Below are 23,860 nucleotides of genomic sequence, written 5' to 3' on the forward strand. Positions count from 1 at the left end.
AATTTAAGAATTTATTTTTTTATTAAAATTTTTAAAAATTTATTTATTTATTTTAGAGAGTGCAAGCGGAGGAGAGGGGTAGATGGAGGGGGAGAGAGAGACAGACAGACAGACAGACAGACTGGGAGAGAATCTTAAGCAGGCTCCACACTCAGCACAGAGCCTGACACAAGGCTTGATCCCACAACCCTGGGATCATGACCTGAGCCGAAATCAGAGTTGGACGCTCAATTGACTAAGCCACCCAGCTACCCCTCTCCTCCTTCCTTTTTGAGTAGCATGTCTTGGTTATTTACCTGGCTGTGGCACATAGCATGCTCTCACTAAATGTTTTTGTCAGATTATTGGAACTAGAACTTAACCCACATTTTGACAATCTTGTCATTGTTTTATAATCCAAGCTGTTGATGGTGGCTCAGCTAGATCTTCCTCTCCTTTATAATTTTGGCCAAGCTTAGTTATTTTCAGAGACCTAAATCTCATCTTCCAGCTCAGCCCTTTTCTATACCAATATTTGGCAATAGGAAGACTTGGGGACACGAGTTATATTTGCACAGTACACATCTTTCAGAATAATTATTGCAATTGATCTTGCCAATGTTGATTAATTTGTTAAACAAATATTTATTGACTGCCTGCTGTGTGCTAGGAACTCTGCTGGGGATAAAACAGTGAGCATTTTACATACAAGGAAATTGAGATTATGTAACATGTTAACGAGAACTGCAGCTAGAGCCTAGGTGTCCTGGCTCCTCCATGGGGTAGAAGGGAGTTGCTGTGAGAAGGTAGAGCAGTATAGTTGGGATGCTGTATGTGAGGGAGTTTGCTCGTGATCATTCTAACCTCTATTTAAGTATTTTCAGTAATTAAAGATCTCAGTCTTTCAAAAGGAAGCACATCACATTTACTTAAACCATATTGGAGGTTCAGTTTGGCATACCATTAGCCTGGTCCACCCTTTCAGGATGGTCAGAATATAAACTCAATTCAGGATTCTCTAGGAGTGGATGGTGTGGAGAATTCTGTGGGATTTTCTGTCTTGGCTGCTAGAAGAGTAGTTGACTGATGTGTGGTGGCCAGATAGAGAGTGTCTGCTGTTCTGGTGTTGATGTGCATCTTGGTGTGGTCACTGTAGAATCAGGTCAGTATGATCCTTGTCGGTTGATGGTTCAGAAATTGCTTCCCTACAAGTATTAAATTCTGAGAAAAGATCACATTAAGAGATCTAGGGGTGCCTCGATGGCTCAGTCAGTTAAGTGTCCAACTTCGGCTCAGGTCATGATCTCACGCTTGTGAGTTTGAGCCCCAAGTCAGGCCCTGTGCTGACAGTTCAGAACCTGGAGCCTGCTTTGGATTCTGTCCCTCTCTGTCCCTCTCCTTCTCTCTCTCTCTCTCTCTCTCTCTCTCTCTCTCTCTCAAAAATAAATAAACATTAAAAAAGAGAGATCTAAAAACAGGTTTATAAGTCAAAATACGAACAGTGATAGATGTATATCTGGCTCAAGATCTGGAATCTCTCTAAACCAGAGATTCCCTCCTGCTGGGTTCTAGGCTAAGACCACATTAAAAATTAGAAGGTTGTTTGCTTGGGAAGCATAGAATTCGGAGCCAGTTGAGTAGTAGTTTTTTGTGAACTTCAGGTTATGAGGAGTTGATCTTCTTTTATTCTGGGGATATTTCTCTCTTTACTCCTGGACATTTGGGGTCAAACCACTCAGACCTGTGGGAAGAGACTGCTGTACCCTTGCCCTTCCACTTTTCTTTTTTTTTTTTTTTTTTTTTTCTCAGATATTTATTTTTTTAATTTACATCCAACTTAGCATATAGTGCAACAGTGATTTCAGGAGTAGATTCCTTGATGCCCCTTACCCGTTTAGCCCATCCCCCCTCAACCCCTCCCCCAAACCTCTGTTTATTCTCTATATTTAAGAGTCTTTTATGTTTTGTCTCCCTCCCTGTTTTTATATTATCTTTGCCTCCCTTCCCTTATGTTCATCTGTTTTGTATCTTAAAGTCCTCATATGAGTGAAGTCCTATATTTGTCTTTCTCTAATTTCGGTTAGCATGATATGCTCTAGTTCCACCCATGTAGTTGCAAATGGCAAGATTTCATTCTTTTTGACTGCTGAGTAATACTCCCCTGTGCGTGCATGCATGTGTGTGTGTGTGTGTGTGTGTACCACATCATCTTTATCCATTCATCCATCGATGAGCATTTGGGCTCTTTCCATACTTTGGCTATCGTTGATAGTGCTGCTATAAATGTTGGGATGCATGTGCCTCTTCGAAACAGCACACTTGTATCCCTTAGATAAATACCTAGTAGTGAGTGCAATTGCTGGGTCATATTGTAGTTCTGATTTTTTGAGGAACCTCCATACTGTTTTCCAGAGTGGCTGCATCAGTTTGCATTCCCACCAGCAGTGCAAAAGAGATCCACTTTTCTCCACATCCTTGCCAACATCTGTTGTTGCCCGAGTTGTTAATGTTAGCCATTCTGACTGGTGTAAGGTGGTATCTCATTGTGGTTTTGATTTGTATTTCCCTGATGAGTGATGTGGAGCATTTTTTTTCATGTGTCGGTTGGCCATGTGGATGTCTTCTTTGGAGAAGTGTCTGTTCATGTCTTCTGCCCATTTCTTCACTGGATTATTTGTTTTTTGGGTGTTGAGTTTGGTAAGTTCTTTATAGATTTTGGATACTAACCCTTTATCTGATAATGCTGTTTGCAAATCTCTTCTCCCATTCCGTAGGTTGCCTTTTAGTTTTGCTGCTTATTTCATTTGCTGTGCAGAAGCTTTTTATTTTGATGAGGTCCCGGTAGTACATTTTTGCTTTTGTTTCCCTTGCCTCTGGAGACATGTTGAGTAAGAAGTTGCTGTGGCTGAGGTCAAAGAGGTTTTTGCCTACTTTCTCCTCTGGGATTTTGATGGAACCTTTAGGATCTGTTGGAAGTGCTGCTAGGATTTTGATGGCTTCCTGTCTTACGTTTAGGTCTTTCATCCATTTTGAGTTTATTTTTGTGTATGGTGTAAGAAAGTGGTCAGGTTCATTTTTCTGCATGTTGCTGTCCAGTTTTCCCAGCACCATTTGCTGAGGAGACTGTCTTTATTCCTTTGGATATCCTTTCCTGCTTTGTCAAAGATTAGTTGGTCATACGTTTGTGGGTCCATTTCTGGGTTCTCTATTCTGTTCCATTGATCTGAGTGTCTGTTCTTGTGCCAGTACCATACTGTCTTGATGATTACAGCTTTGTAGTATAGCTTGAAGTCCGGGATTGTGATGCCTCCAGCTTTGCTTTTCTTTTTCAAGATTTCTTTGGCTATTTGGGGTCTTTTCTGGTTCCATACAAATTTTAGGATTGTTTGTTCTAGCTCTGTGAAGAATGCTGGTGTTATTTTGATAGGGATTGCGCCCTTCCACTTTTTTGACATTCAGTTGTTAAAAAAAAAAGCCTCTGTCATTACCAGTTTCCTTGTGAAGGGTAGAACTGGTTAGGATTTCCAGGAGTTGTACTTATTTTATATTTATTATTACTTAGGTAATATATGAAATCTATTATTCCAGGAGATTTGTGGTAGTTTGTGCTACTTAATACGATCTAGGAATAGCTTACCTTTCTTTACAATCTTCACTTTGATTCCTGTAACACTCTCCATAAAGCACTAATGCATTTTCCACTTCCACTGAGCACTTACTGTCGGCATACTGACCTTAGTCCCTGTTTTTCCCTCCAGGGTCATCTAGTAGCAGACACCCAAATCAGGCAACTCCAAAGAAAAGTGGATTAAAGAATGGCCAAATGAAGAATAAAGATGACGAGTGCTTTGGGGATGATATCGAGGAGATCCCAGACACAGATTTTGATTTTGAAGGGAACCTGGCCCTTTTTGACAAGGCAGCTGTGTTTGAAGAGATTGATACCTATGAGAGGAGAACTGGTACCCGTTCCCGGGGCATCCCAAATGAAAGGCCTACTCGGTACCGCCACGATGAGAACATCCTGGAGTCGGAGCCCATTGTCTACCGGCGGATCACTGTGCCCCACAACGTTAGCAAGGAGTTCTGCACTGGTGAGTTGCACCAGGTCCGCTTTCCACCGGCTGCTCTTCCCTCTCCATTATGCCTGAAACACAATGACCTAGATTCTGAATCAGAGGCTTGCAGTAGGAATTAACTAAAGTGGCTTTGCGGTTGGCTTATTATCATTGTCTCTTGGGAATTGTGGCTAATGTAGCATCCTACCTATCACAGCATAGGGTAGGGGGCTGATTTCATGTCCATTTATATCCTACATCTGACAGGATCTGGTCTGCTCTTTATTTAGTGTGTTGTGATTAACAACTAAAGGCATAGGAGCCAACTAATCAGATCTTTGACTTTTCACTTTGGCTTGCCTATTACTGCCTTTACATTTTACCAGAGGTTCAACTCTGATTCACTAGTTGTTGGGGTAAAAAACAGTTGGAGATGGATGGTTGACACCATTGGCTAAAATTAGGGTTTTAATAAATTACGTTTGTTTACTATGCTGTCCTTATCTCCTGAGAGCCCTGGTCATCTGGAAGTTTGGCTAGTCCTAATTCTCATGTAACCAACTAGTGCCCGGGTAGTCACCGAGGTCACTATATTGGGTAGTCTAGTCTATTACCTCAATGGTTTTTAAGTTCCTTTTTCTTTTTCTTTTCTTTAAATGTTTATTTTATTTTGAGAGAGAGCATGAGCAGGGGAGGGGCAGAGAAGGAGACACAGAATTCCAAGCAGGCTCCAGGCTCCAAGCTGTCAGCACAGAGCCTGACGCGGGGCTCAAACTCACAAACTGAGATCATGACGTGAGCTAAAGTCAGACGCTCATCCAACTGAGCCACCCAGATGCCCCAAGTTTCTTTTTTTTATGTGAAATTTATTGTCAAATTGGTTTCCATAGAACACCCAGTGCTCATCCCAACATGTGCCCTCCTCAATGTTCATCACCCACTTTCCCCTCCCTCCCACCCCCCCTTCTTAGTTTTTTTTTAAAGGTCTCTTATGGTTTGCCTCCTTCCCTCTCTGTAACTTTTTTTCCCTTCCCCTCCCCCATGGTCTTCTGTTAAGTTTCTCAAGATCCACATAAGAGTGAAAACATATGGTATCTGTCTTTCTCTGTATGACTTATTTCACTTAGCAAACACTTTCCAGTTCCATCCACGTTGCTACAAAAGGCCATATTTCATGCTTTCCCATTGCCAAGTAGTATTCCACTGTGTATATAAACCACAACTTCTTTATCCATTCATCAGTTGATGGACATTTAGGCTCTTTCCATAATTTGGCTATTGTTGAAAGTGCTGCTATAAACATTGGGGTACAAGTGCCCCTATGCATCAGCACTCCTGTATCCCTTGGATAAATTCCTAGCAGTGCTATTGCTGGGTCATAGGGTAGATCTATTTTTAATTTTTTGAGGAACCTCCACTCTGTTTTCCAGAGTGGCTGCACCAGTTTGCATTCCCACCAACAGGGCAAGAGGGTTCCCATTTCTCCACATCCTCTCCAGCATCTATAGTCTCCTGATTTGTTCATTTTAGCCACTCTGGCGTGAGGTGATATCTCAATGTGGTTTTGGTTTGTATTTCCTCTTTTTTTTTTTTTTTTTTTTTTAGTATTAGGAGCTTTTCTTCAAACGTGGCATTTGAGGCAGATAAATGCAGCTGTGGAGAAGTGGTCTTCTTCACCCCTCTCCCTGTCCCACCCCAAACCACATTATTATCTGGGCTTCTGGGAATACAGTTTGAAAACCATTGTTACTGAAGGATCTTAAAGAACAAAGGCATCATAATCATTTTAATTAAGTAGAGAAGGAACTAAGTACAATATTCATTTTGGTTTGAGGGTTTGAATATAGGGAATATAAATCTAGAACAGTAGTAGCAGTTATAGGAAGTATTATGGAGATGACTTAATTACATTTGGAGCAAAATCAGATGTGGTGTGGCTTTTTTGTAGACGGTAATAGGGTTTTGATGTATTTGGTTTGCTGAGTATAGAAATTTGCATGTGCTTTCCACGCTAAAACAAAAAATAAGCCGACTCTGAGGCTAAGAGAGATTACCAAGTTATTTTCCATCGGTCACTGGCAGATTCTGGTGGGCATGCCTCTTTACTAAGGTAGTTTCCCTAAGTGGCACTGACAGTGTAACTTGCTGAACTCCTTTGATTTTTACCACCTATGCATAGGCAAACAGCCTAGCTCAGAATCAGGCTTAATTTGCCAGATTTTAAACTTTTCAAAGGCAGCTGTCATCCAACAGGTCTGATAGTACAGATTCTGCTATTTATCTACCCCTATGGCTCCCCTTTTTTACTGCCCTCATTAGTAAAATAAGCTGCCTCTGCTGGTGGCTCTCTGAGCTGAGGTGGTTGGGCCATGCGGTTGTCATTTCCCTGAAATCCCTGAGCTTGGGGAGATATAGACTGCCTTGGAATGAAGTGGCTAAAAGGGAGGGAATGATAGACTCAGGAAAGATTCTCAGATCTAAAAAGAACCTGAGAAAACATTGCTAGAGTAGGCAAAGGGGAGGGGTGGGAGTTTTTTCCTACTATACATTCCACCTCCCTAACTTGATTTTTGCACCTAGTTTAATTTAATGACCGAAGTAAAAAGTTCCCTCTCTTATGTGAAACTTTTCCAGAATTGCCATTAACAAACATACTACAAACCCCATGAGCTGGTCCTCAGCCAAGAACTCCGGTATGGCGGCTTGTGTATAGTGACCAGTTGTACCTGACTGAGGCATGACAGTGAGAGGAGGAGAGGCCCTGCAGCTTCATGCCATCTGGTTTTCCCCTTTGTCATCAATAGTGATCAGGAATGCAAATGAAGCCCTTTTGCCAAGCAGGGTCTATGCTGGAAGTAGAGCAAGCGAGCTGTTGCCTTGCGGAGCAGCTTCTCCTACAGGTGGTTTTCAACTCTGCTCCAGGAACAAGAGACAAGCCTCAAAGTAGGTTTTTACTGTTATTCAGATAGTGCACGGCTGGGGGCACTTTTCCACTTGGGTTTACTATGCAAATGTTACAGTTAGAATAGGCAGACTATCTGGAATAGGTGGGGGAATAACCTAAGACCATCAAATGTTAGTGTTAAGTTACTTGATCACTTAGTATGATTTTCTCATTTTACACATGAGGACATTGAGGCCCAGAGAGATAAAGGCTCTTATAAACCTTATCTGTTATATTTCATTTTATCTTCCAAATGTGGATACGTTAAAAAGGAAGAAGAATATAGTATAAGAAGAGAAGGGCATGTAATAGCAAAATAGACTGCAGTCGTTTCTTTTTAGTATTCCCTCAGGAATGGGCCAGCTTAGATCAGCCTCTGGGGGGAGTGACTTGGCTGGCTCCCCAACTAGCCTTTGAGCATTCGTGTCCTAGAACCCCAAATATCTTGTTTTCTGCTAATCCCCAGGGTAGCAAAAGAGCAACATGTTTACCACCCATTTGGTGATGGCTTGGGTTTTGGGATTCTGACAGCTTGCTGCTGGTATCCAGCACACTAACTGCATGCTAAGTGGTGTCAACTGTTTCTAAGCCGTTATGCTGTCATTGCTTACACTCCTCTTGGCAGTCCTCTGCCAACTGTGTGTGTGTGTGTGTGTGTGTGTGTGTGTGTGTGTGTGTGTGTGATGGGGGCAGTGTTCTAAAAGGTCTGTTGATTGGGAAAACACGTTCAGGAAGCAACTAAATTTAGCTCTTTGTTTAACCCAAATCTTTTCTCTCTGGAAAGCCTTTTTGAGTCCTTTGATAGTGCTGTTTCCAACAGTCACAGATTGTCAGATATTCCTCCACTTGGACTTACCCTGCTAAATAATGATATCCAGGAGTCATATACTTGTGTGTTAAGTTTGGCTATAAATAGTGTGAGATGCGTGTGCGCTCTCTGTGTTCGGTGGTAAGCGGTCCCCAAAGAACACTAGTTAGGAGAGAGATAAGGCTTCGAAGTAGAATCTTTGCTCAACATTCATAATACTCTAAAAGAAATACTTACAACCATTCGGTCAGAATACTGTGCTTATTTTGTGTAAGTGACTCTAAGACCTTGCGTTCGTTATTAAAGTGTATCAGAAAATGGGAAGATACCATATATGCCTAGAGTCCTGTGAGCGTGGACATTAATTGCACTGGATATTGAGAAGCAGGAGAGGTCCTGAAGGCTGGGCTGATGAGGGACGGCTTCACAAAGGGAGCAGGACAGAAGCCTTGAACCACTGGGCAATCTTCGCTAGGCAGAGAGGAAGAGGAGATGCGTGGGTGGGCTGGTAGGTGCTGGTGAATAGTGTGAAAGAGCCATGGGAGATTGGCCATTGTCTGGTTTGGCCAGGGCACTGAGTTTGCATGGGGGACTAACAGGAATTAAAAATACTTTGGACCGGAGCACAGAGCCTTGTGTGCATATGCTGTCCTTGTCCTATGCCATAGAGAGCAGCTTAAGGGTTCTGAAAATGACATTATCTCAAATCTCTTTTAGGAAGACTTTTAGTCTACGAAGACTGGTCTCATGATAGAATTCAGGGTACAGTGGGAGGACAGAGGGATGAGAGCAGCAAGACTGGTTGAGCTCTGGACATAACTCATTACCAGAGGTTTGGGGCTCTGAGTGGAAGGAAAGAGCTGTGAGAGAAATGGTACAGAGGAGTGTGATGGTTGGAAACAGGTAGAAAAGGGTTGAGTGGGCGGGAGTGTTGAAAGGCATCAAGCCCGTGGGGCAGGAAGAATGGCCGTGAGTGTCTAGTGGTAGTTAGACTGCGTAAGTCTGCAGTGGGCCAAGTCTGCATGGTTTTGTGATTTTTCTGCCCGCAGTGCTTTGTGGCTGAGCTCAGAAAAGACAAGCAGTAGAGTTACCTCACTGAGAGAGAGGTCAGGGAGTTAATGCAGGCTTCAGTGAGGAGGCATCTGTAGAGTCAGAGAGCACAGTTATAGAGCCAAGGTGGGGCTACTGAGCCTATTTCCTTCTCTGTAAAGTGGGATAAAATTGTCAATTAAATGAGATCATGTGGAAAAGCAGCTAGTACAATGCCCAGCTTGTGATCGTTAGTATTTGACTTCAAATAGAATTGCAAAGGCTGCCTCAGTAAGGTTATTTCAAAGCATCTACGTTTATAAAATTTCTGCCACGTGCCAGGCACCGTTCTAGACCCTCTGGGTAAGTCATTAGTCATTGTCTGCCACCTCAGGGGCCTCAGGAGTAACTAAATGTGTAAACAAATAATAGAACTGTGTACAAGGTTTAGAGGCGGCAGAAAGGGGATGGTGGGAACCTGTTTTAGGAGAAGCAACAGCATTGTGATCAGTGTCATAGTATTGAAAGTTCATTGGGTATTTATGATGACTATGTCACGGGCACCATTCTGAGTACTTCACGTGCTTGTCACAGTTTTCACAGCACATCTGTGAGATTGCCCTGTTCTCCTCGTTTTGTTATTCCCATTTTGTTGGCATTAAGTGGTCCAGTAAACCTTTCAGTCAGGAATGACTTTAAAGTGTCTCGAATTCTTCATTTCCTGAGTTCTGATAAATTCTTCTTGGGTATATTTATTTAAGAGCCCTTCCTATTGGGTAGAATTCTTGTTTAACTTCTGCCATTTGTTTTCCACTGTGTAGCCTCCTTCAGCCCTCTAGTATTTAGAAGCCCAGATGGGAGGCAGTGGGGGGGGGGGGGGGCTGTTAGTGCAGGCCCCAAATCTCTGCAGTTGTCCCATTTGCTTTGTCTGAAGGATGTTTCTTTGCCACCATACTATCTGCCCACTGAGATTTGAGGAGCAGCAAATGTATTATGAGGAGGATGACCGGAAACGAGTTACTATTTACTGTCTTGCAAAACGATCAAGTCAAAGTTTAAGTGGGGCTCTCTGGTCTGAGCTCCCTTTGCGTCCATTACCACTTACCCACGCCCATTTGTCTTGGTAAAAGCAGTTCTGGTTCCTACTTCGAAGGGGAGCTGCTGGTGAAGCCACAGTTGGTTTGTTCCTGCTGCTTTATGGCTTGCCTCTTTATTCTTCCCACCTTGGCTAACTGAGTCTTTGAGCTTCAGTGGGGATGTGTCTTGCTGTCAGGACAAGCTTGACCTTCGGCATTTCAGGCTGGCAGTTGTCTTCCACACTGGCCTTCCATTTCTGCCTCTGAGCTCTGGCCGCCTGCTTCTGCCTCTTGACACTGAGAGTCCCTTAAGAAGTATTCTAATCCTTTCAAGACCAGCAGTGTTCTTCTCTCTTGAAGAACAGGTAAACAGGAAATCTGCTTTGCGTTTCTATGTGTGTTCAGTAGGAATTCAGAAAGAAATAAATCTCTGAGTTTAGAAGTGGCCACTGAAGAATTTTACCGTAAGAGTAGTGAGACTTCCTTCAGCGCTTGTGCTCCTGAGAGCTACAGGGACACATCAGGAGGTAAATTCTAGGAAATGTTCTGGATCAAAACGCCTGCACTAATACACCTGTGCTGTGCCAAGTGCCACCATAATTTTGCACTGAACAGAGTTAACCTAGTTTTTTAAAATTGTGTCTCTGCTAGCAGACTTCCTCGACAGTGACTTGGTTGATTTTAGGAACCTCAGATTCTAACAGAGTTGAGTTCTAACTAAAGTTCTAACTTTAGTATGTTGTCCTTCAGAGTTTGGGGGCCTGGGTAATCAGGTAGATACTTGTCTTAGGCCTGAGGGGCTTCGTTGTAGTCATTGGCAATCTCATGAGGTTTTAGAGCAGTATTGTTAAGACGGTGTCTTGGCTAGACCCTTCCCCCAGTAATGAACATTTGTGCTTCCTACAGTCTTTGCATGGGAAAAGGTCTCATGACAATTTTTGCAAGAGTTTTAATTTAAGAATTTATATATTTTTAGTTAAAATTTTTTAAATTTATTATTTTTTAATTTTAAATTTTTTTTTTTTCAACGTTAATTTACTTTTGGGACAGAGAGAGACAGAGCACGAACGGGGGAGGGGCAGAGAGAGGGAGACACAGAATCGGAAACTGGCTCCAGGCTCTGAGCCATCAGCCCAGAGCCTGATGCGGGGCTCGAACTCCCGGACCGCGAGATCATGACCTGGCTGAAGTCGGACGCTTAACCGACTGCGCCACCCAGGCGCCCCTATTTTTTAATTTTAGAAAGTGCAAGTGGGGAGCGTGGAGAGAGGGAGGGAGGGAGGGAGTCTTAAGCAGGCTCCACATTCAGCGCAGAGCCCGATGCAGGGCTTGATCCCATGACCCGGGGATTATGATCTGAGTTGAAACCAAGCCACTTAATTTAATTTCACCAGGTGCCCCTTAATTTAAAATTTAAAATTTAAACTAAGGCCTGGAGGGTCCGGAAACTAGGTATATATTATGACCTCACAACTGAGCTTTGATATATCAAAAGCTGCCAGTTGGTCATTTTATTGTTTTTTTTAGAAAATGATTTGGTCTTTGTGAATGTGACCACTTTGCCAATATGTATCCTCTTCCCATTTCAGAGCCACAGGTGTCTAGCCAGAGTGAGGAAGGAGTTTGATTTCAACATCTGCACCATCCACCATCCTCCTTAAATTCGACATACCGCAGCTAAGTCAGTCGTCCCTTCCCAGCATCCTTGCCTCTTTCCCATTCCTGTTCCTTTCAGTGCAATCGCCGTTCTTTAGGTGCCTGGCATAAAGTAGGCAGCCACCTTTGCCTCTTCCTTCTCAAAAATTCATGACTAGAAACGATCCTAGAGGCCATTTTTCTCCCTTCCCTTCCCTTCCCGTCCCGTCCCGTCCCGTCCCGTCCCGTCCCGTCCCGTCCCGTCCTGTCCCGTCCCGTCCCTCCCCTCCCCCCTCCCCTCCCCCTCCCCTCCCCCTCCCCTCCCCCTCCCCTCCCCCTCCCCTCCCCCTCCCCTCCCCTCCCCCCTCCCCTCCCCCCTCCCCCTCCCCTCCCCCCTCCCCCCTCCCCCTTTTTCCTTTCTTTCTCTCTCTCTCTCTTTCTTTTCTTTCTTTCTCTCTCTCTCTCCCTCTCTCCCTCTTTCTTTCTTTCTCTCCCTCTTTCTTTCTCTTTCTTTCTTTCTCTCTCTCTCTCTCTCCCTCTCTCTTTCTTTCTTTCTTTCTCTCCTTCTTTCTTTCTCTCCCTCTTTCTTTCTCTCCCTCTTTCTTTTCTTTTCTTTTCTTTTCTTTTCTTTTCTTTTCTTTCTCTCTCTCCCTCTCTTCCTCTTTCTTTCTTTCTTTCTCTCCCTCTTTCTTTCTCTTGGCTGGCTAGGCAGGTGTCCCTTTTCTTCCTCACCTTTCCATGTGCATCCCTCCCGAAGCTGCGAGCTGGGTGAAGAGGACGACCTTCCCCAATAGAGGAGGGCCGTTCTTGGGTCAAGGGTATACAGGTGGCTCCCCTGCTAGAGCCTCCAAACAAGCTCTCAAGGTCTATTTGTAGGAGAACATAGGGGAGTCAAGCTTTCGAGACCAAATGAGGTGCTGCATGTTACAGTCTGCCTTCAAGAAAGAAAGCAAGAGAGAGAGAGAGAGAGAGAGAGAGAGAAAGAGAGAGAAAGAAAGAAAGAAAGAGAAAGAGAAAGAAAGAGGGAGAGAAAGAAAGAGAGAGAGAGAGAAAGAAAGAAAGAAAGAAAGAAAGAAAGAAAGAAAGAAAGAAAACCAGCCAAATCAACCCTGGAGATCTGTGGGGTGACAGATGTCGTAGCCCGCGTGCCCTCACATCCTTTTTTTTCCTAATAGCAGATGTAGTGATTCCTTCTGTAGCAGCCCTGGCAAGGAACTTTTGTTTATCCTCAGTATTCATTTTGGCTTCAGGCTCTCCTATTCCTACAGAGTCGCCCATTGAAATGGTCATGGCTTTTTAGTTTCTTGTGCTACCCCACAGGTTCCCTGTGTCATCTGATACCAGTTCATAGTCTTTCTGTCTTCGTTAACTTCCCCCTGCATAAAACAACTTGGCCTTTAAAGCCTTCTGAACTCTGGGCCCGCCTGCTACTCTAAGCCAGCCTTCACGTCAGCACCGGGGCTGCAGGAAGGGAAGTTTTCATCTGCATGTGTCACACAGATTCCAGCCTCTGGACTTCTGTTCATGGTTCCTCCCCACTGCATCTGGAGTACTCTCCTGTCATTCTGGCTACAATCCTGCCTGTCTTTCAAGGCATAGTTCAGATTGAGAATTGATACCTACCGCCTGTAGCCCCTGATTTGAAATCGATACATGACACTTGTGCTCAAGACCACAGTTCAGTCTGTGTATTCTCTGGTATCTGCACATATTTTTTGTTTTCAGCTAGATCATAAGACTGTGGGAACAGGGTCTTTTTTCATGTTCTTTGTATTTACTCTGTCTTTTGCCACTCCCCACCCCACCACTGGCTTGAAGCGTTATTACTCTGCCCACATTCGTTGGTCCTATTTGAAGGCACTTAATTAACTTTCTGTTTTCTACCCCCCAACTTTTTTACATTGGAAACAATTTCAAACTTTCAGAAAAGTTGCTAGAATAGTATAACGAACACCAATGCGCTTTTCAAACACCATGCGCTTTTCCTTCAGATTCACTTAACATTTTGCCACGTTTACTTTGTATATAAATGCAAGTACACACCTGAACCTTTGAGGTTTAGTTGGAGCACTCCTACTTCCTTCCATTACCCCTGCTTGCTTCCCTGTGCGCTCAGCACGGTGCTGTGTGTACAACCACACGGTGAGATGGTTCTCAGGAAACTTAAAAAAAAAATTTTTTTTTTCAACGTTTTTATTTATTTTTGGGACAGAGAGAGACAGAGCATGAACGGGGGAGGGGCAGAGAGAGAGGGAGACACAGAATCGGAAACAGGTTCCAGGCTCCTAGCCATCAGCCCAGAGCCTGACACGGGGCTCGAACTCACGGACCGCGAGATCGTGACCTGGCTGAAGTTGGACGCTTAACCGACTGCGCCACCCAGGCGCCCCTGGAAACTTTTAACCCAAATGTGTCCTCATGTTCACTCCATATCCACAACTTTCCAGTTGTCCCAGTAGTGTCCTTTGTAGCTGTGTTTATAGTCAGCAGTGGTGCATTACAGTTAGTTGTCATCTCTCGTTTGTTTCCTTTTAACCAGGACGATTCCCACAACTTTTGTTGTCTGTTGTGATATGGACATTTGTGAAGAGTCTAGGCCAGTTGATTTGCAGTATACTCCTTAGTTTTATTTACTGATTGATTGTTTCCTCTTGATGTGATTCGTGTTAACACATTTTTCCCAGGATTTTGGTGGGGCTCTGTTCTATTCAGGGTATCACATCATAAGAATAGACAGTGTCAGTTTGTCTCACCACTGGGGCTGACTTAATCACTTGGTAAGGTATTGTCCACCGGATATCTTCTTCATAAAGCTCCTTCTCCCCTTCATAATTAAGAAGTAATCTTGTCAGGAAGTCCTTTACACCCTTGAGTCCAAGGCTTGTTCCAGTGGAGCTTTAACCTGAAGAATGAGGTCCATTGTGAACAGGGCGTTGGTCTAGTTGTTGTAAATGGAGGAAGGAAGACGTGAGGAGAGAATCCAAAACCTCTTACCCACACTTAACCTTTGGTTACAGCTGGGCTGTTGTCCAGCTGCAGAATGGAAGGCGCTGAGGCTGTTTTATAGGTGTCCTTTCCCATTCATTCGTTAATTCAACACCTATTGATGTAGACCCTCCACCAGGCCCCGTGCTAACACTGAAGGTACAAGAAGAACAGGTTACAGCAGCAAATGAGACGTACATGGTCCCTGCCTTCATGGAGTTTACAGTCTGGCAAAGTAGATAGTCCAAAACAAAAAACAAAACAAAAAACGAAAAAAAAAACCCAGTTGTTTACAAGTTGTATTCAGCACAGTGAAGGAAATAAGCAGCATGCTGAGACTGAGGGCTCAAAGAAGCTGAGACCTGAAGAATGAGGAACCAGCCTTGAGTGTGGGTAGAGAGAGCATTGGAAGAGAGAAGAGAGGCCCCAGAGAGGGGACAGGCTTCCTAAGGCCAGAAGGGAGTTGAGGTGTTTAGGAGCCAAAAGGCAGCCAAGGTGCCTTGGAGCATGGTGGCAGTTGGGATTTAAGGTGAAAGGGGTAAAGTGAACAGGGCCCAGGTCATGGGCCCTAATAAAGAGTATTAAGAGTATTTAGGCTTCCTGTAACACATTCTTCTTTCAGGGATACACTGGACACCAAATTTCATTTTGTGGTAGCTTTAATGTAAATCTACAGGGGCTTTCTTGTACACTGTGGGTCTGAGGGTATGAACTTACCGGTGGTTTTTACTCCAAAGAAGAACCAGTGTGTTTAACTACAGAGAACAAACCGATGGTTATTAGAGGGGAGGTGGTATGGGGATGGGTCAAGTAGAATGATGGGGATTAAGGAGTGCACTTGTTGTGAGGAGCACTGGGTGATTAAAATAAAAACTTCAAGGGCGCCTGGATGGCTCAGTTGGTTGAGCGGCCGACTTCGGCTCAGGTCATGATCTCACAGCCCGTAAGTTCGAGCCCCGCGTCGGGCTCTGTACTGACAGCTTGGAGCCTGGAGCCTGTTTCGGATTCTGTGTCTCCCTCTCTGACCCTCCCCCATTCATGCTCTGTCTCTCTCTGTCTCAAAAATAAATAAACGTTAAAAAAATTAAAAAAAATAAAATAAAATAAAAACTTCAAAACAAACCCAACCAGTGTGATATTGCCCCACAGTTGAGTGACCACCACAAAATGGAATCAGCATTCATAGCCCCGGAGAAATCACCATGCCCGTTAATGAGCTGTGCTCCTCATTGATAAGACCTGGGATGCACACAGCCTTTCTAACCAAAGGGCCATGTCTGTGTGAGGATTGAGTTTAGATCTGAGATGACACTTTGTGGTGGGAGCCTTGTTACATAACCGAAAGGCTGGGAGGTTTGAGGGACAGGGAGGGATGTACATGCAGAGGCCGCTGGAGAAGGTTTGGACATGGTGCTTGAGGGTGTGAGAGTGTGTATATATGTCCATAAGGGAGGCAGAGGCCTGAAATAGTATGTAGTGGAAGGAGCCGTGTGGAAGTGACAAAGACCTGAAGAAGGGGAGGCCACAGCAGGCACCGGGCTGCTGGCCAACGAGGCTGTATTGCTCTCGCAGCTTTGTGCTGCAGAGTGAGCTCCTAGCCTGTATGGGGTGTGCCTGAGTCGTTTTCCTTGATACCTTAAGGTTAATTAGATCCTAAGATGTGCTCTTCTTGTCACGAACTGGCTATAATCCTGTCCCCCTTTCTGGTTTCGCGGACAGCTGTAAAATACATACTAAGAGAAACCCTACCAACTGATCTTACTGCTTTGGTTCCTGAACAATAAGGATCCACCTTCCAACCCAAACATAATTAGGCTTGGCTCGTGTTCAGGTTTGGCAGTGTTATTGTTTGCAATTTACACGCTATGTTCTTGGTTCCCTTCCTTTGGAGTTTATTTTATTCCCTCTGCCTGTTTCTGATAAGCCAGTCTGACTGGTTGGACTTTGTGTGTGAATGTGGAAAAGGAACATTTTGTGGTGCTTGCACATTCCTTTCAGAGGAACTGAGTAGGGTATGGTGGAATCCTAGACCCTGTAACTGGCAGACTGAGCAGGAAGGAATCCTGGCCTTGTCTTTCCCTAGGCTACAAAGTGTGCCGGTTCGTCAACGGTGACCCCCTCACCCCACTTCCCCGGCCCAGATCAGTGAGAGGCTGGTCACTGATGTGCAGCTCTCTGCTGTAGCATTTAACCAGCCAGGGTTTGGGGTAAGCTCTCCTCTCCCTGTACTGTGAGTTCTGTACCCTTAAGTGCCGAGGAGACAGGTAGCAGAAAATGCTCAGTCTGCCTCCAGAGAGCCCTCAGAATGGGAGGGGGGGTGCACATGCACGCAGCACATGACGTAGACCCAGAGAGAAAGCTTGATTGGTAGGGTGGCAGGCTCAGACTCACTGCCTCGATCCGTTTCAGATCCAACAGAAAGCACATAACTGGGTGAAGAAGTGCACAGGCTCGAGGGAAAGCTCTCTCTTGCGTGACTTTGCCGGTAAAGAGGGGTTTGTAGTAGGCGGGTGCAAGGCTTGTCTGACAGGTTAGGGTTGTTAGTGACTTATGACTCCCGAGAGTTCACTGGACCTTTTCACACCACTATCAATGGTTCCTAATTAGTTCTGATAATATGTGCGTGTCTGGAGCAGGCTGTAAAAACGACTGTTTTAATCAGCTGTTGACATGCAAGGTCAGGCTGCAGCCTCCCTAGAACTGACATTTCAGAGAGTGGGAGAGGAGACAGCCTGTGTTCCTAATGGCGCTGTTTGTGCCAAGGCGGGAGTAGGACTCAAGCAGGTGGAGGGGTTCGGTTAACCCGCAGGATAGTGTCAGTGTGGATGTGTATTGTATTATCATCATTACATAAATTATTATTATTTCACCTTCCCTTGAGAGGATGTAGACCTTGGTGCTTTGGGTTCAGTCTTTGTGCTTGGGTTCCTGTTGTTCAAGTGTACCAGTCTCGTTCTGTGTGGTTTTAAGAATCTGTGTAGGGAGGACTGGATCCCTGGTAGAACTTCAAGAAATTATTCCTGAAATGATCAGTGAGGAAGACAAGTTTTTCTATAGAGGGTTCTGGAACCAGTAGGATAATGATGAACTTCTTGACAACTCCTACCATAGAGTTAGGCCAGACCAGAAATAGCACCAGGATTGCATCATGTGTATGTTTGAGTACTTGATGAGAACCCACCTCTGTTGATGAATGTTGCTGAGACAAGTTGAAGAGGTGGGGGGCCAAAGAAGTGAAAGGTTTTATTTCCCTGCTTTGAGGAGTTTACAGTCCAGTATAGATGAAGACACAGGATCTAAAAAGGCACCTGATCCAGCCAGACAAAACTAGTTACCTGCAATCCCATGATGCCTTGCCAGTTGGAGTCTGTGTGTATCAGTCTGTTGGTCCGTAAGGCCAAAATGGGACTCTTTGGCAAAAGTCAAAAGACTGCTCCCTTGGGGCCAGTCCAGTGGCTTCTAGTATTTGTAAGGTGGCATCGGTTGTCAAGATGAGCTGCCCATTACAGATCACAGTTTTTTACTTCGGCATTTCTTTCCTGTCCTGGTTTTCCTGGGCCCTGAAACAGCTCCTGGTGTGTTGGAACTGATGCAGGTAAGACTCTTTCAAGTGTACCAGCTACTGCAGACCTCGGCCTCACGAAACCAAATACTTTCCATGGTGTGCTTTCAGTGACTGTGATTCTCCCTAACATTTATTGAGTTTCTTTCTTTATGGCAAATAAAATGTTGAAGATTCTTCTCAGTAGCTTGCTTTTTTCTATGTACTCTTTCCCTGAGGTAGAAGTGTTAGGTTACACTCAACCCCAGATGGGGAGAAAACGACATATTATTTGAGGAAACAAGTTGCTCGTTGAATTTCTTAAGCAAAGAGGAAGGGCAGAGTAGAAGAGAGGAGGAGGAGGAGGAGGAGGAGGAGGGAGCAGATGGGAGCAAGTCATCCGGCCTACACAGTGAGCAGCAGGGAGCAGAGTGTCAGGAGGCTTAGCGTCTGTTCCACTTCTGGGGAAGAAGTCCTGCTTGTGAGGACTAGCCCCACTGCCAGGGATGGCGTTCCCCCCACTTTGGGAAAAGCGTGTTCCCTTCTGACGTGGCCGATAGGTTGCTGTTGCATGCTGTGCCGCCTTTTCTGGGTAGTAACAAAATTGATCTTGGTAGACTTGGCTTTTATGGCTAAAGCTAAATTGCTAAGAGCACTGAAGCTCGCCTCTGCTCTTTGGTAACATGAACAAGTTGTTACTCCCTTCCCGTCCACTTCTTGAGCCCTGGAGGGCTGCATAGCACACCCCGGTCCCGATCAGGCAGATGGGCCAGGGGAGGGTTGGTCTTAGAGTCTCGGCTTTCACAGAATCCTGGATTGAGTACACCCACTTGTGGATCTGGTTTCCTGTTATCACTTACCCTTTCTCTCCTCACCTCCTTTTGAACTGCAGACTCGGGCCTGGTTGTCCCAAGTGTTTCCTATGAGCTGCATAAAAAGCTGTTGTCTGTGGCCGAGAAGCACGGGCTGACTCTGGAGCGGAGACTGGAGATGACAGGGGTGTGTGCCAGTCAGATGGCATTGACCCTACTCGGAGGACCGAACAGGTAAATAAATGCCTCCAGACCGGCAGGAGACAGAATGGTGGGCAGGTGCTGCTCGCCGAGGAGTTTGTCAGTGTGAGTCCCTCTGTGAAGTCACTTTCCTGGGTGCTGCGAGGGGTTTTTTGCCCCTCTTAACCCTTTGACCCTTTCTCTCCCTAGTAATAGCTGGTTCATGACACTCCTGCTGGCCACCAGAGGCCTGCCTTCTGTGAGCCTTCAGAGACGCAGCCTTTGGCACTTGTCATTCACTTCAGACAGGCTGGGATACAAATCAACCCCAAGTTCCATATCTGAGAACTTCTGGAGCCACCCTGACAACTGGGTGTGAGAGCTGGAGTTCGGTGCCTTCCTACCTGCCCTTGGGCCCAGATATCAAGAGCAGTGCTTAATTTTATTTGTGGTCATTTACTGAGATCATGTGTCAATCCTTGTGCTAGGACTAGGGACACAAAGAACAACGAAATACTGCTCCTGCCCTCCGGAAGGCTGGTGAGGTCTCCAGAAAGTACGATGCTGTGGTAGAGGAAACAAGAACGTACAGGAAGCCATAGTCCTACTCCAGGCTGGGCAAGTCAGTTGTCCTACCTGGAGCAGCAGCATCTAAGCTGCGTCCTGCGGAGAAGGGGGAATTCACCGGGGCAAGCAGGAAGGGAGGGCAGGAGCAGGTGTCGGGAGGGAAGGCGCCGAAGGCAGAGGGAATTGAGGGCATGGGAGTGGCCGGGATCTGGAAAGTCACTCTTGTGTGGCTGGAAAGTAGGGCTTTGGACCAGCTGAGCAGTCGGGAGCTGCCGAAGAAACAGCAGTGTGGGGGCAGGGTGCGAATGTCCTCACCAGGTCACATTCCTCTCCAGCTGGCTTCTTGGGGCCGGTTGTCCTTGTGCCTGTCTTCTCCCTGCGTTGGAACTCTCAGGAGGCCACCTCCAGCTCCTTTGCAGCAGTTGCTGGTTTTCCTTTGAGAAAGATCACCACAGCCAGTAATCTTTGTCATGTGTGTGGGGTCCCATATGGTTTATCACTGTGCTTGCACAACAGTGTTGAATTTGATCTTCATAACTTCACTTTGAAGGTAAATCTAGCCTGGTGTTTGAGGCTGAGCAGGCTGAGGCTCACAGAGCTGTAAGACTTGCCACGTTGACACTGCTGGTACTTGGTGGAGCCGGTCTCCCGCCCAGATAGGCCTGGACTCTGCCCCCTGCCGTGGGGTAGGCGGTGCCATGGTCTGCTTTGAGTCCTGACAGGGTGCCTCTGTAAGAGGAAGAGTCCGTTTCAGGAACAGACACGGGTGAGTCAGACGCCACAGCGCAGCAGTATCTGTCCGAAGGGAGAAGTACTTGTCGTATTTCCTTAAGATGCAAACGTAGTGGGGGAAATGAAATGGTTTGGTGTATAGGTAGAGTGCATTGCTAAATTCCCTAGAATTTATTTGGAGGACAGAGGTTTCCTTTTTGACTTGAACAGCATCTGTCATCTTCCTCCCTTTGGGAGAGTAGGTGACGGTCACTGCTAAGCAGGGACCTGAGCCTGTTTTTTGCTGTCCGTCTCTAGTTGCCTTCTGCCCTGGAGGCAGAGCGTACTGTCTGTGGGTTGGGAACAGCTCCAGAGTTAATCCTCCAAACCTCCTTACTTGTGGCTCAGCTTTGAATGGCAGGAGCTGGAAATGACTTCGTCAGGAAGTGGGTATCCAAGGGAGCTGCCAGCCTAGGAGACCAGGAAGCCCCGAGCCTGCTGCCTCCTCTGTGACCAGTGCTATAATGTGTCAGGCCCTGTTTAAATGCTGTCTATACCTCCATTGATCCACAGAGCATTCTAGGGAAGAGGTACCATCCGTACCTACGGTGTTGCCCTTATTAGCTTACTGGCAGCTTGGTAAAGAGAACTTGGTTTGGCAACTGATTGAGGACGATTTAGAACTGCCATTTTCAGTACTTGCTCTGAGCTTCTTAGGAGTTGAGCCAGAGTAATCCTGGAAGACGTGAGCCTTGAGCTGGATCTCAAAGAAAACGTGGGTCAGAATTTGACAAGGAGAAGCAGGAAGGAGCCTTACAGGTACAGGACAGAGCGGGGCCAGCCTTGCTTCAGTGGAGCAGCATGTTGGGGAAGAAGAATGAAAGCTGTAGAGGTAGAGAAGCGTCTTTGCTAAGCAGGATTTGGACCTCACAGGGCACATAGAACAGTTCAGTGGTTTGATCGGAAAGCAGTGTTCTGGCAACCGTGTTATATGGAACAAGATCTGGGTGAACTGCCTAGTGAGAGGACCCAGCAGATGAAATGACACTGATGTGTGGGACAGGGCCAGTGCCACCCTGTAGACCTGGGATGCTGTGGATTTTGGCCCCCTCGGGGCCTGGGACTGTCAAAAACTCTGAGAGCGACGGGTGCACTCGTCTGGTTTAGGGTGCAAGGGATTGGCAGGTCTGCAGCTGATAGCGCTTATTTACCTTCTGTTCCAGGTTGAATCCCAAAAATGTTCACCAGAGGCCTACAGTGGCCCTGCTGTGTGGCCCCCATGTGAAAGGGGCTCAGGGGATCAGTTGTGGAAGGCATCTAGCCAACCACGATGTCCAGGTCATCCTCTTCCTGCCCAACTTTGTGAAGATGCTGGAGTCCATCACCAACGAGCTGTCTCTCTTCAGCAAGACCCAAGGCCAACAAGTATCTAACCTCAAAGGTGAGCATTTGCTAGGGCTGGGCTAATATGGCAAGCCCCCGAGCACCCACCCACCCCCGCCCCGCCCCCTCTTGGAGCTTGGTGGTCTGGTGCTGCCGCCCAGTGGTGGCATGTGGAAAAGCACCACAGGTGTAAAGTCTGTTCTGTCTGTAAGTTTTCGTGCATAAAGGAAGTACTTAGGGTATTGACCTGCCTACTTCCCATCCCTTCACTGTCCTCCCTCTCCCACTTCTCATATGGAGAGCTGGGGACCCATTTGTTCATTTTACAGAACAGGCACTACTCCTGACACTGAGGATGTGGTGGATTTTTTTTTTTTTTTTTTTTTTTTTTAAATCCATGCTTCATGGACTTAGGTTCTGGTTAGGACAAAGAGACAAATAAGTAACGTTTCCATTAGGTCAGATGGTGGTCAGTGTTACGGAGACAAAGCAGGGAAGGGAGCTAGAGAGTGTTGGAGTGTTCAAGAGCTGGGTAGAGAGTGGCAGAGACCTTTTAGGGTCTGGTTGTAAAGAAAGGACCTGTGGATCACTATAAGGGTTTGAATGTTAACCCTGGGTGAGATGGAGAATCACTGGAGGAATAAGTAGAAGGAAGATAGAATCCATCTCAGGTCCCAAATGATCATTCTGGCTGCTGTTTGGAAGTAGACTAGAGGTTTACAAAGAGAGGTGTTAAGAGGCTCCTATGATACACTGGAACACAGACTGGTGATTCTGGTAGAGGAGGTGAAGGGTGGTTGGTTTCTAAATCAGTTTTTAAGCTAGAGGCTGCAGATTGGATATATCCGATGTGACAGGGAAGGGTTAAGAACGACTCCAAGGTGTTTGGCCTCAGTCACCTGAAGGATGGAGGTGCCATCCTGAGATGGGAAGATTTGTGGGAAGAGGTTTGGGCAGGAAGAGCAGAAGCTCAGGTAGAGGTGCTCAGTGGATAGGCAGGTGGAAATGTTGACTGATACAGATGGGTCCGCAGGTGGGTGAAGGGGTCCGGCCTGGAGGGCCAAGTGTATAGGTGGGAATGAGCCCTGATGAGCTTGGATAAGCTATCTCCTAGGAAGAGAGAACAGGTAGGGAGTTCTTTGTTTAGAAGTCAGGGAGGGGGCGCCTGGGTGGCTCAGTCAGGTTAAGTGTCCTGACTTTGGCTCAAGTTGTGATCTCATGGTTTGCAAATTCAAGCCCTGCATCAGGCTCACTGCTGTCAGCACGGAACCTGCTTCAGATCATCTGTTCCCCTGTCTGTGTCCCTCCCCCTGCTTCCCCCCCCCCCTCTTTCTCTCTTTCTCTCTCTTTCAAAAATAAATATTAAAAAAAAAAAGTCAGGGAGTTGAGAGACCAGCTTAGGAGAGTGGTCAGTGAAGGAGAAGGGAAACCAGGAGAGCTAGGCACTTAGAAGGTAAGTGAAAAGCAGGGGTGTGGTGCCGTCAGCTCTGCCAGCAAGCAGCTCTAGGTTAGGCTCAAACGAAGACTGGGAATCGACCACTGGATCTAGCAGTGCGGAAGCTCCTGATGATCTTGACCAGAGCAGTTTCAAGTGGGGGGGGGGGGGGGCAAAGTGATTGGAGAGGGTTTCAGTGTGAGCTGGGGAGGAGTGGAGAGAAGAAATAGGAAGAAAGGGCTTTGCCAGGGGTCAGATGGCAAGTTGGGGCCAGACCCTGGGCCAGAACCTCAGTCTCCTATCAGGCCAGGCTCCTGGGTGCACATAGAACGTAAGACAGCACTCTTACTGTTGAGAGCCTAATGGCCCACAGGGACATCCCCCTACCCCTCATCATGGTGGCTTATTCTAAGTAAGGAAGCCATGAGTCCATAATTGAGAAATATCATTTCTTTAGGCCAAGAGCCAGGAAGGGGGCCTGCTGTGGGTTCCCCCTCTTGAGATCTGTAACATGATGCCCTTTTCCAGGTAGTTCTTCCTCTGGCTACCCAAAAAACCTCCCTTTTTCAACTCTAGAAGCTAAGTCTGAGGATGGTCTGAGTTTGGTCTGATTTCTTCTATTCTCAGTTTATCCTCTTAGGTTGGTCAAGACTTAACATACTTGTTGACACCTCTGTTTTTATGCTGTCCCAGAGGCTTGGTTTGAGCAGGGAAGCT

General features: G+C 46.0%; 1 protein-coding gene across 4 annotated transcripts in view; it reads left to right on the top strand.

Moving 5' to 3' along the window:
• Positions 1 to 23,860, top strand: part of EDC3 (enhancer of mRNA decapping 3) — a 60,489-nt gene that overhangs the window by 33,611 nt on the left and 3,018 nt on the right. For all 4 annotated transcript variants that reach the window (XR_007153345.1, XM_047864426.1, XM_047864424.1 and 1 more), the window contains exons 4-6: positions 3,738 to 4,073; positions 18,948 to 19,101; positions 21,549 to 21,766. Coding sequence is in view for 3 of the 4 variants with exons in the window: in XM_047864426.1 (XP_047720382.1) it covers positions 3,738 to 4,073; positions 18,948 to 19,101; positions 21,549 to 21,766 (708 nt within the window). In the remaining variant the exon portion in view is untranslated. The remainder of the gene's footprint in view (positions 1 to 3,737; positions 4,074 to 18,947; positions 19,102 to 21,548; positions 21,767 to 23,860) is intronic.

This window comes from Prionailurus viverrinus, chromosome B3, assembly GCF_022837055.1.
Source record: "Prionailurus viverrinus isolate Anna chromosome B3, UM_Priviv_1.0, whole genome shotgun sequence".
Classification (NCBI taxonomy): Eukaryota; Metazoa; Chordata; class Mammalia; order Carnivora; family Felidae; genus Prionailurus; species Prionailurus viverrinus.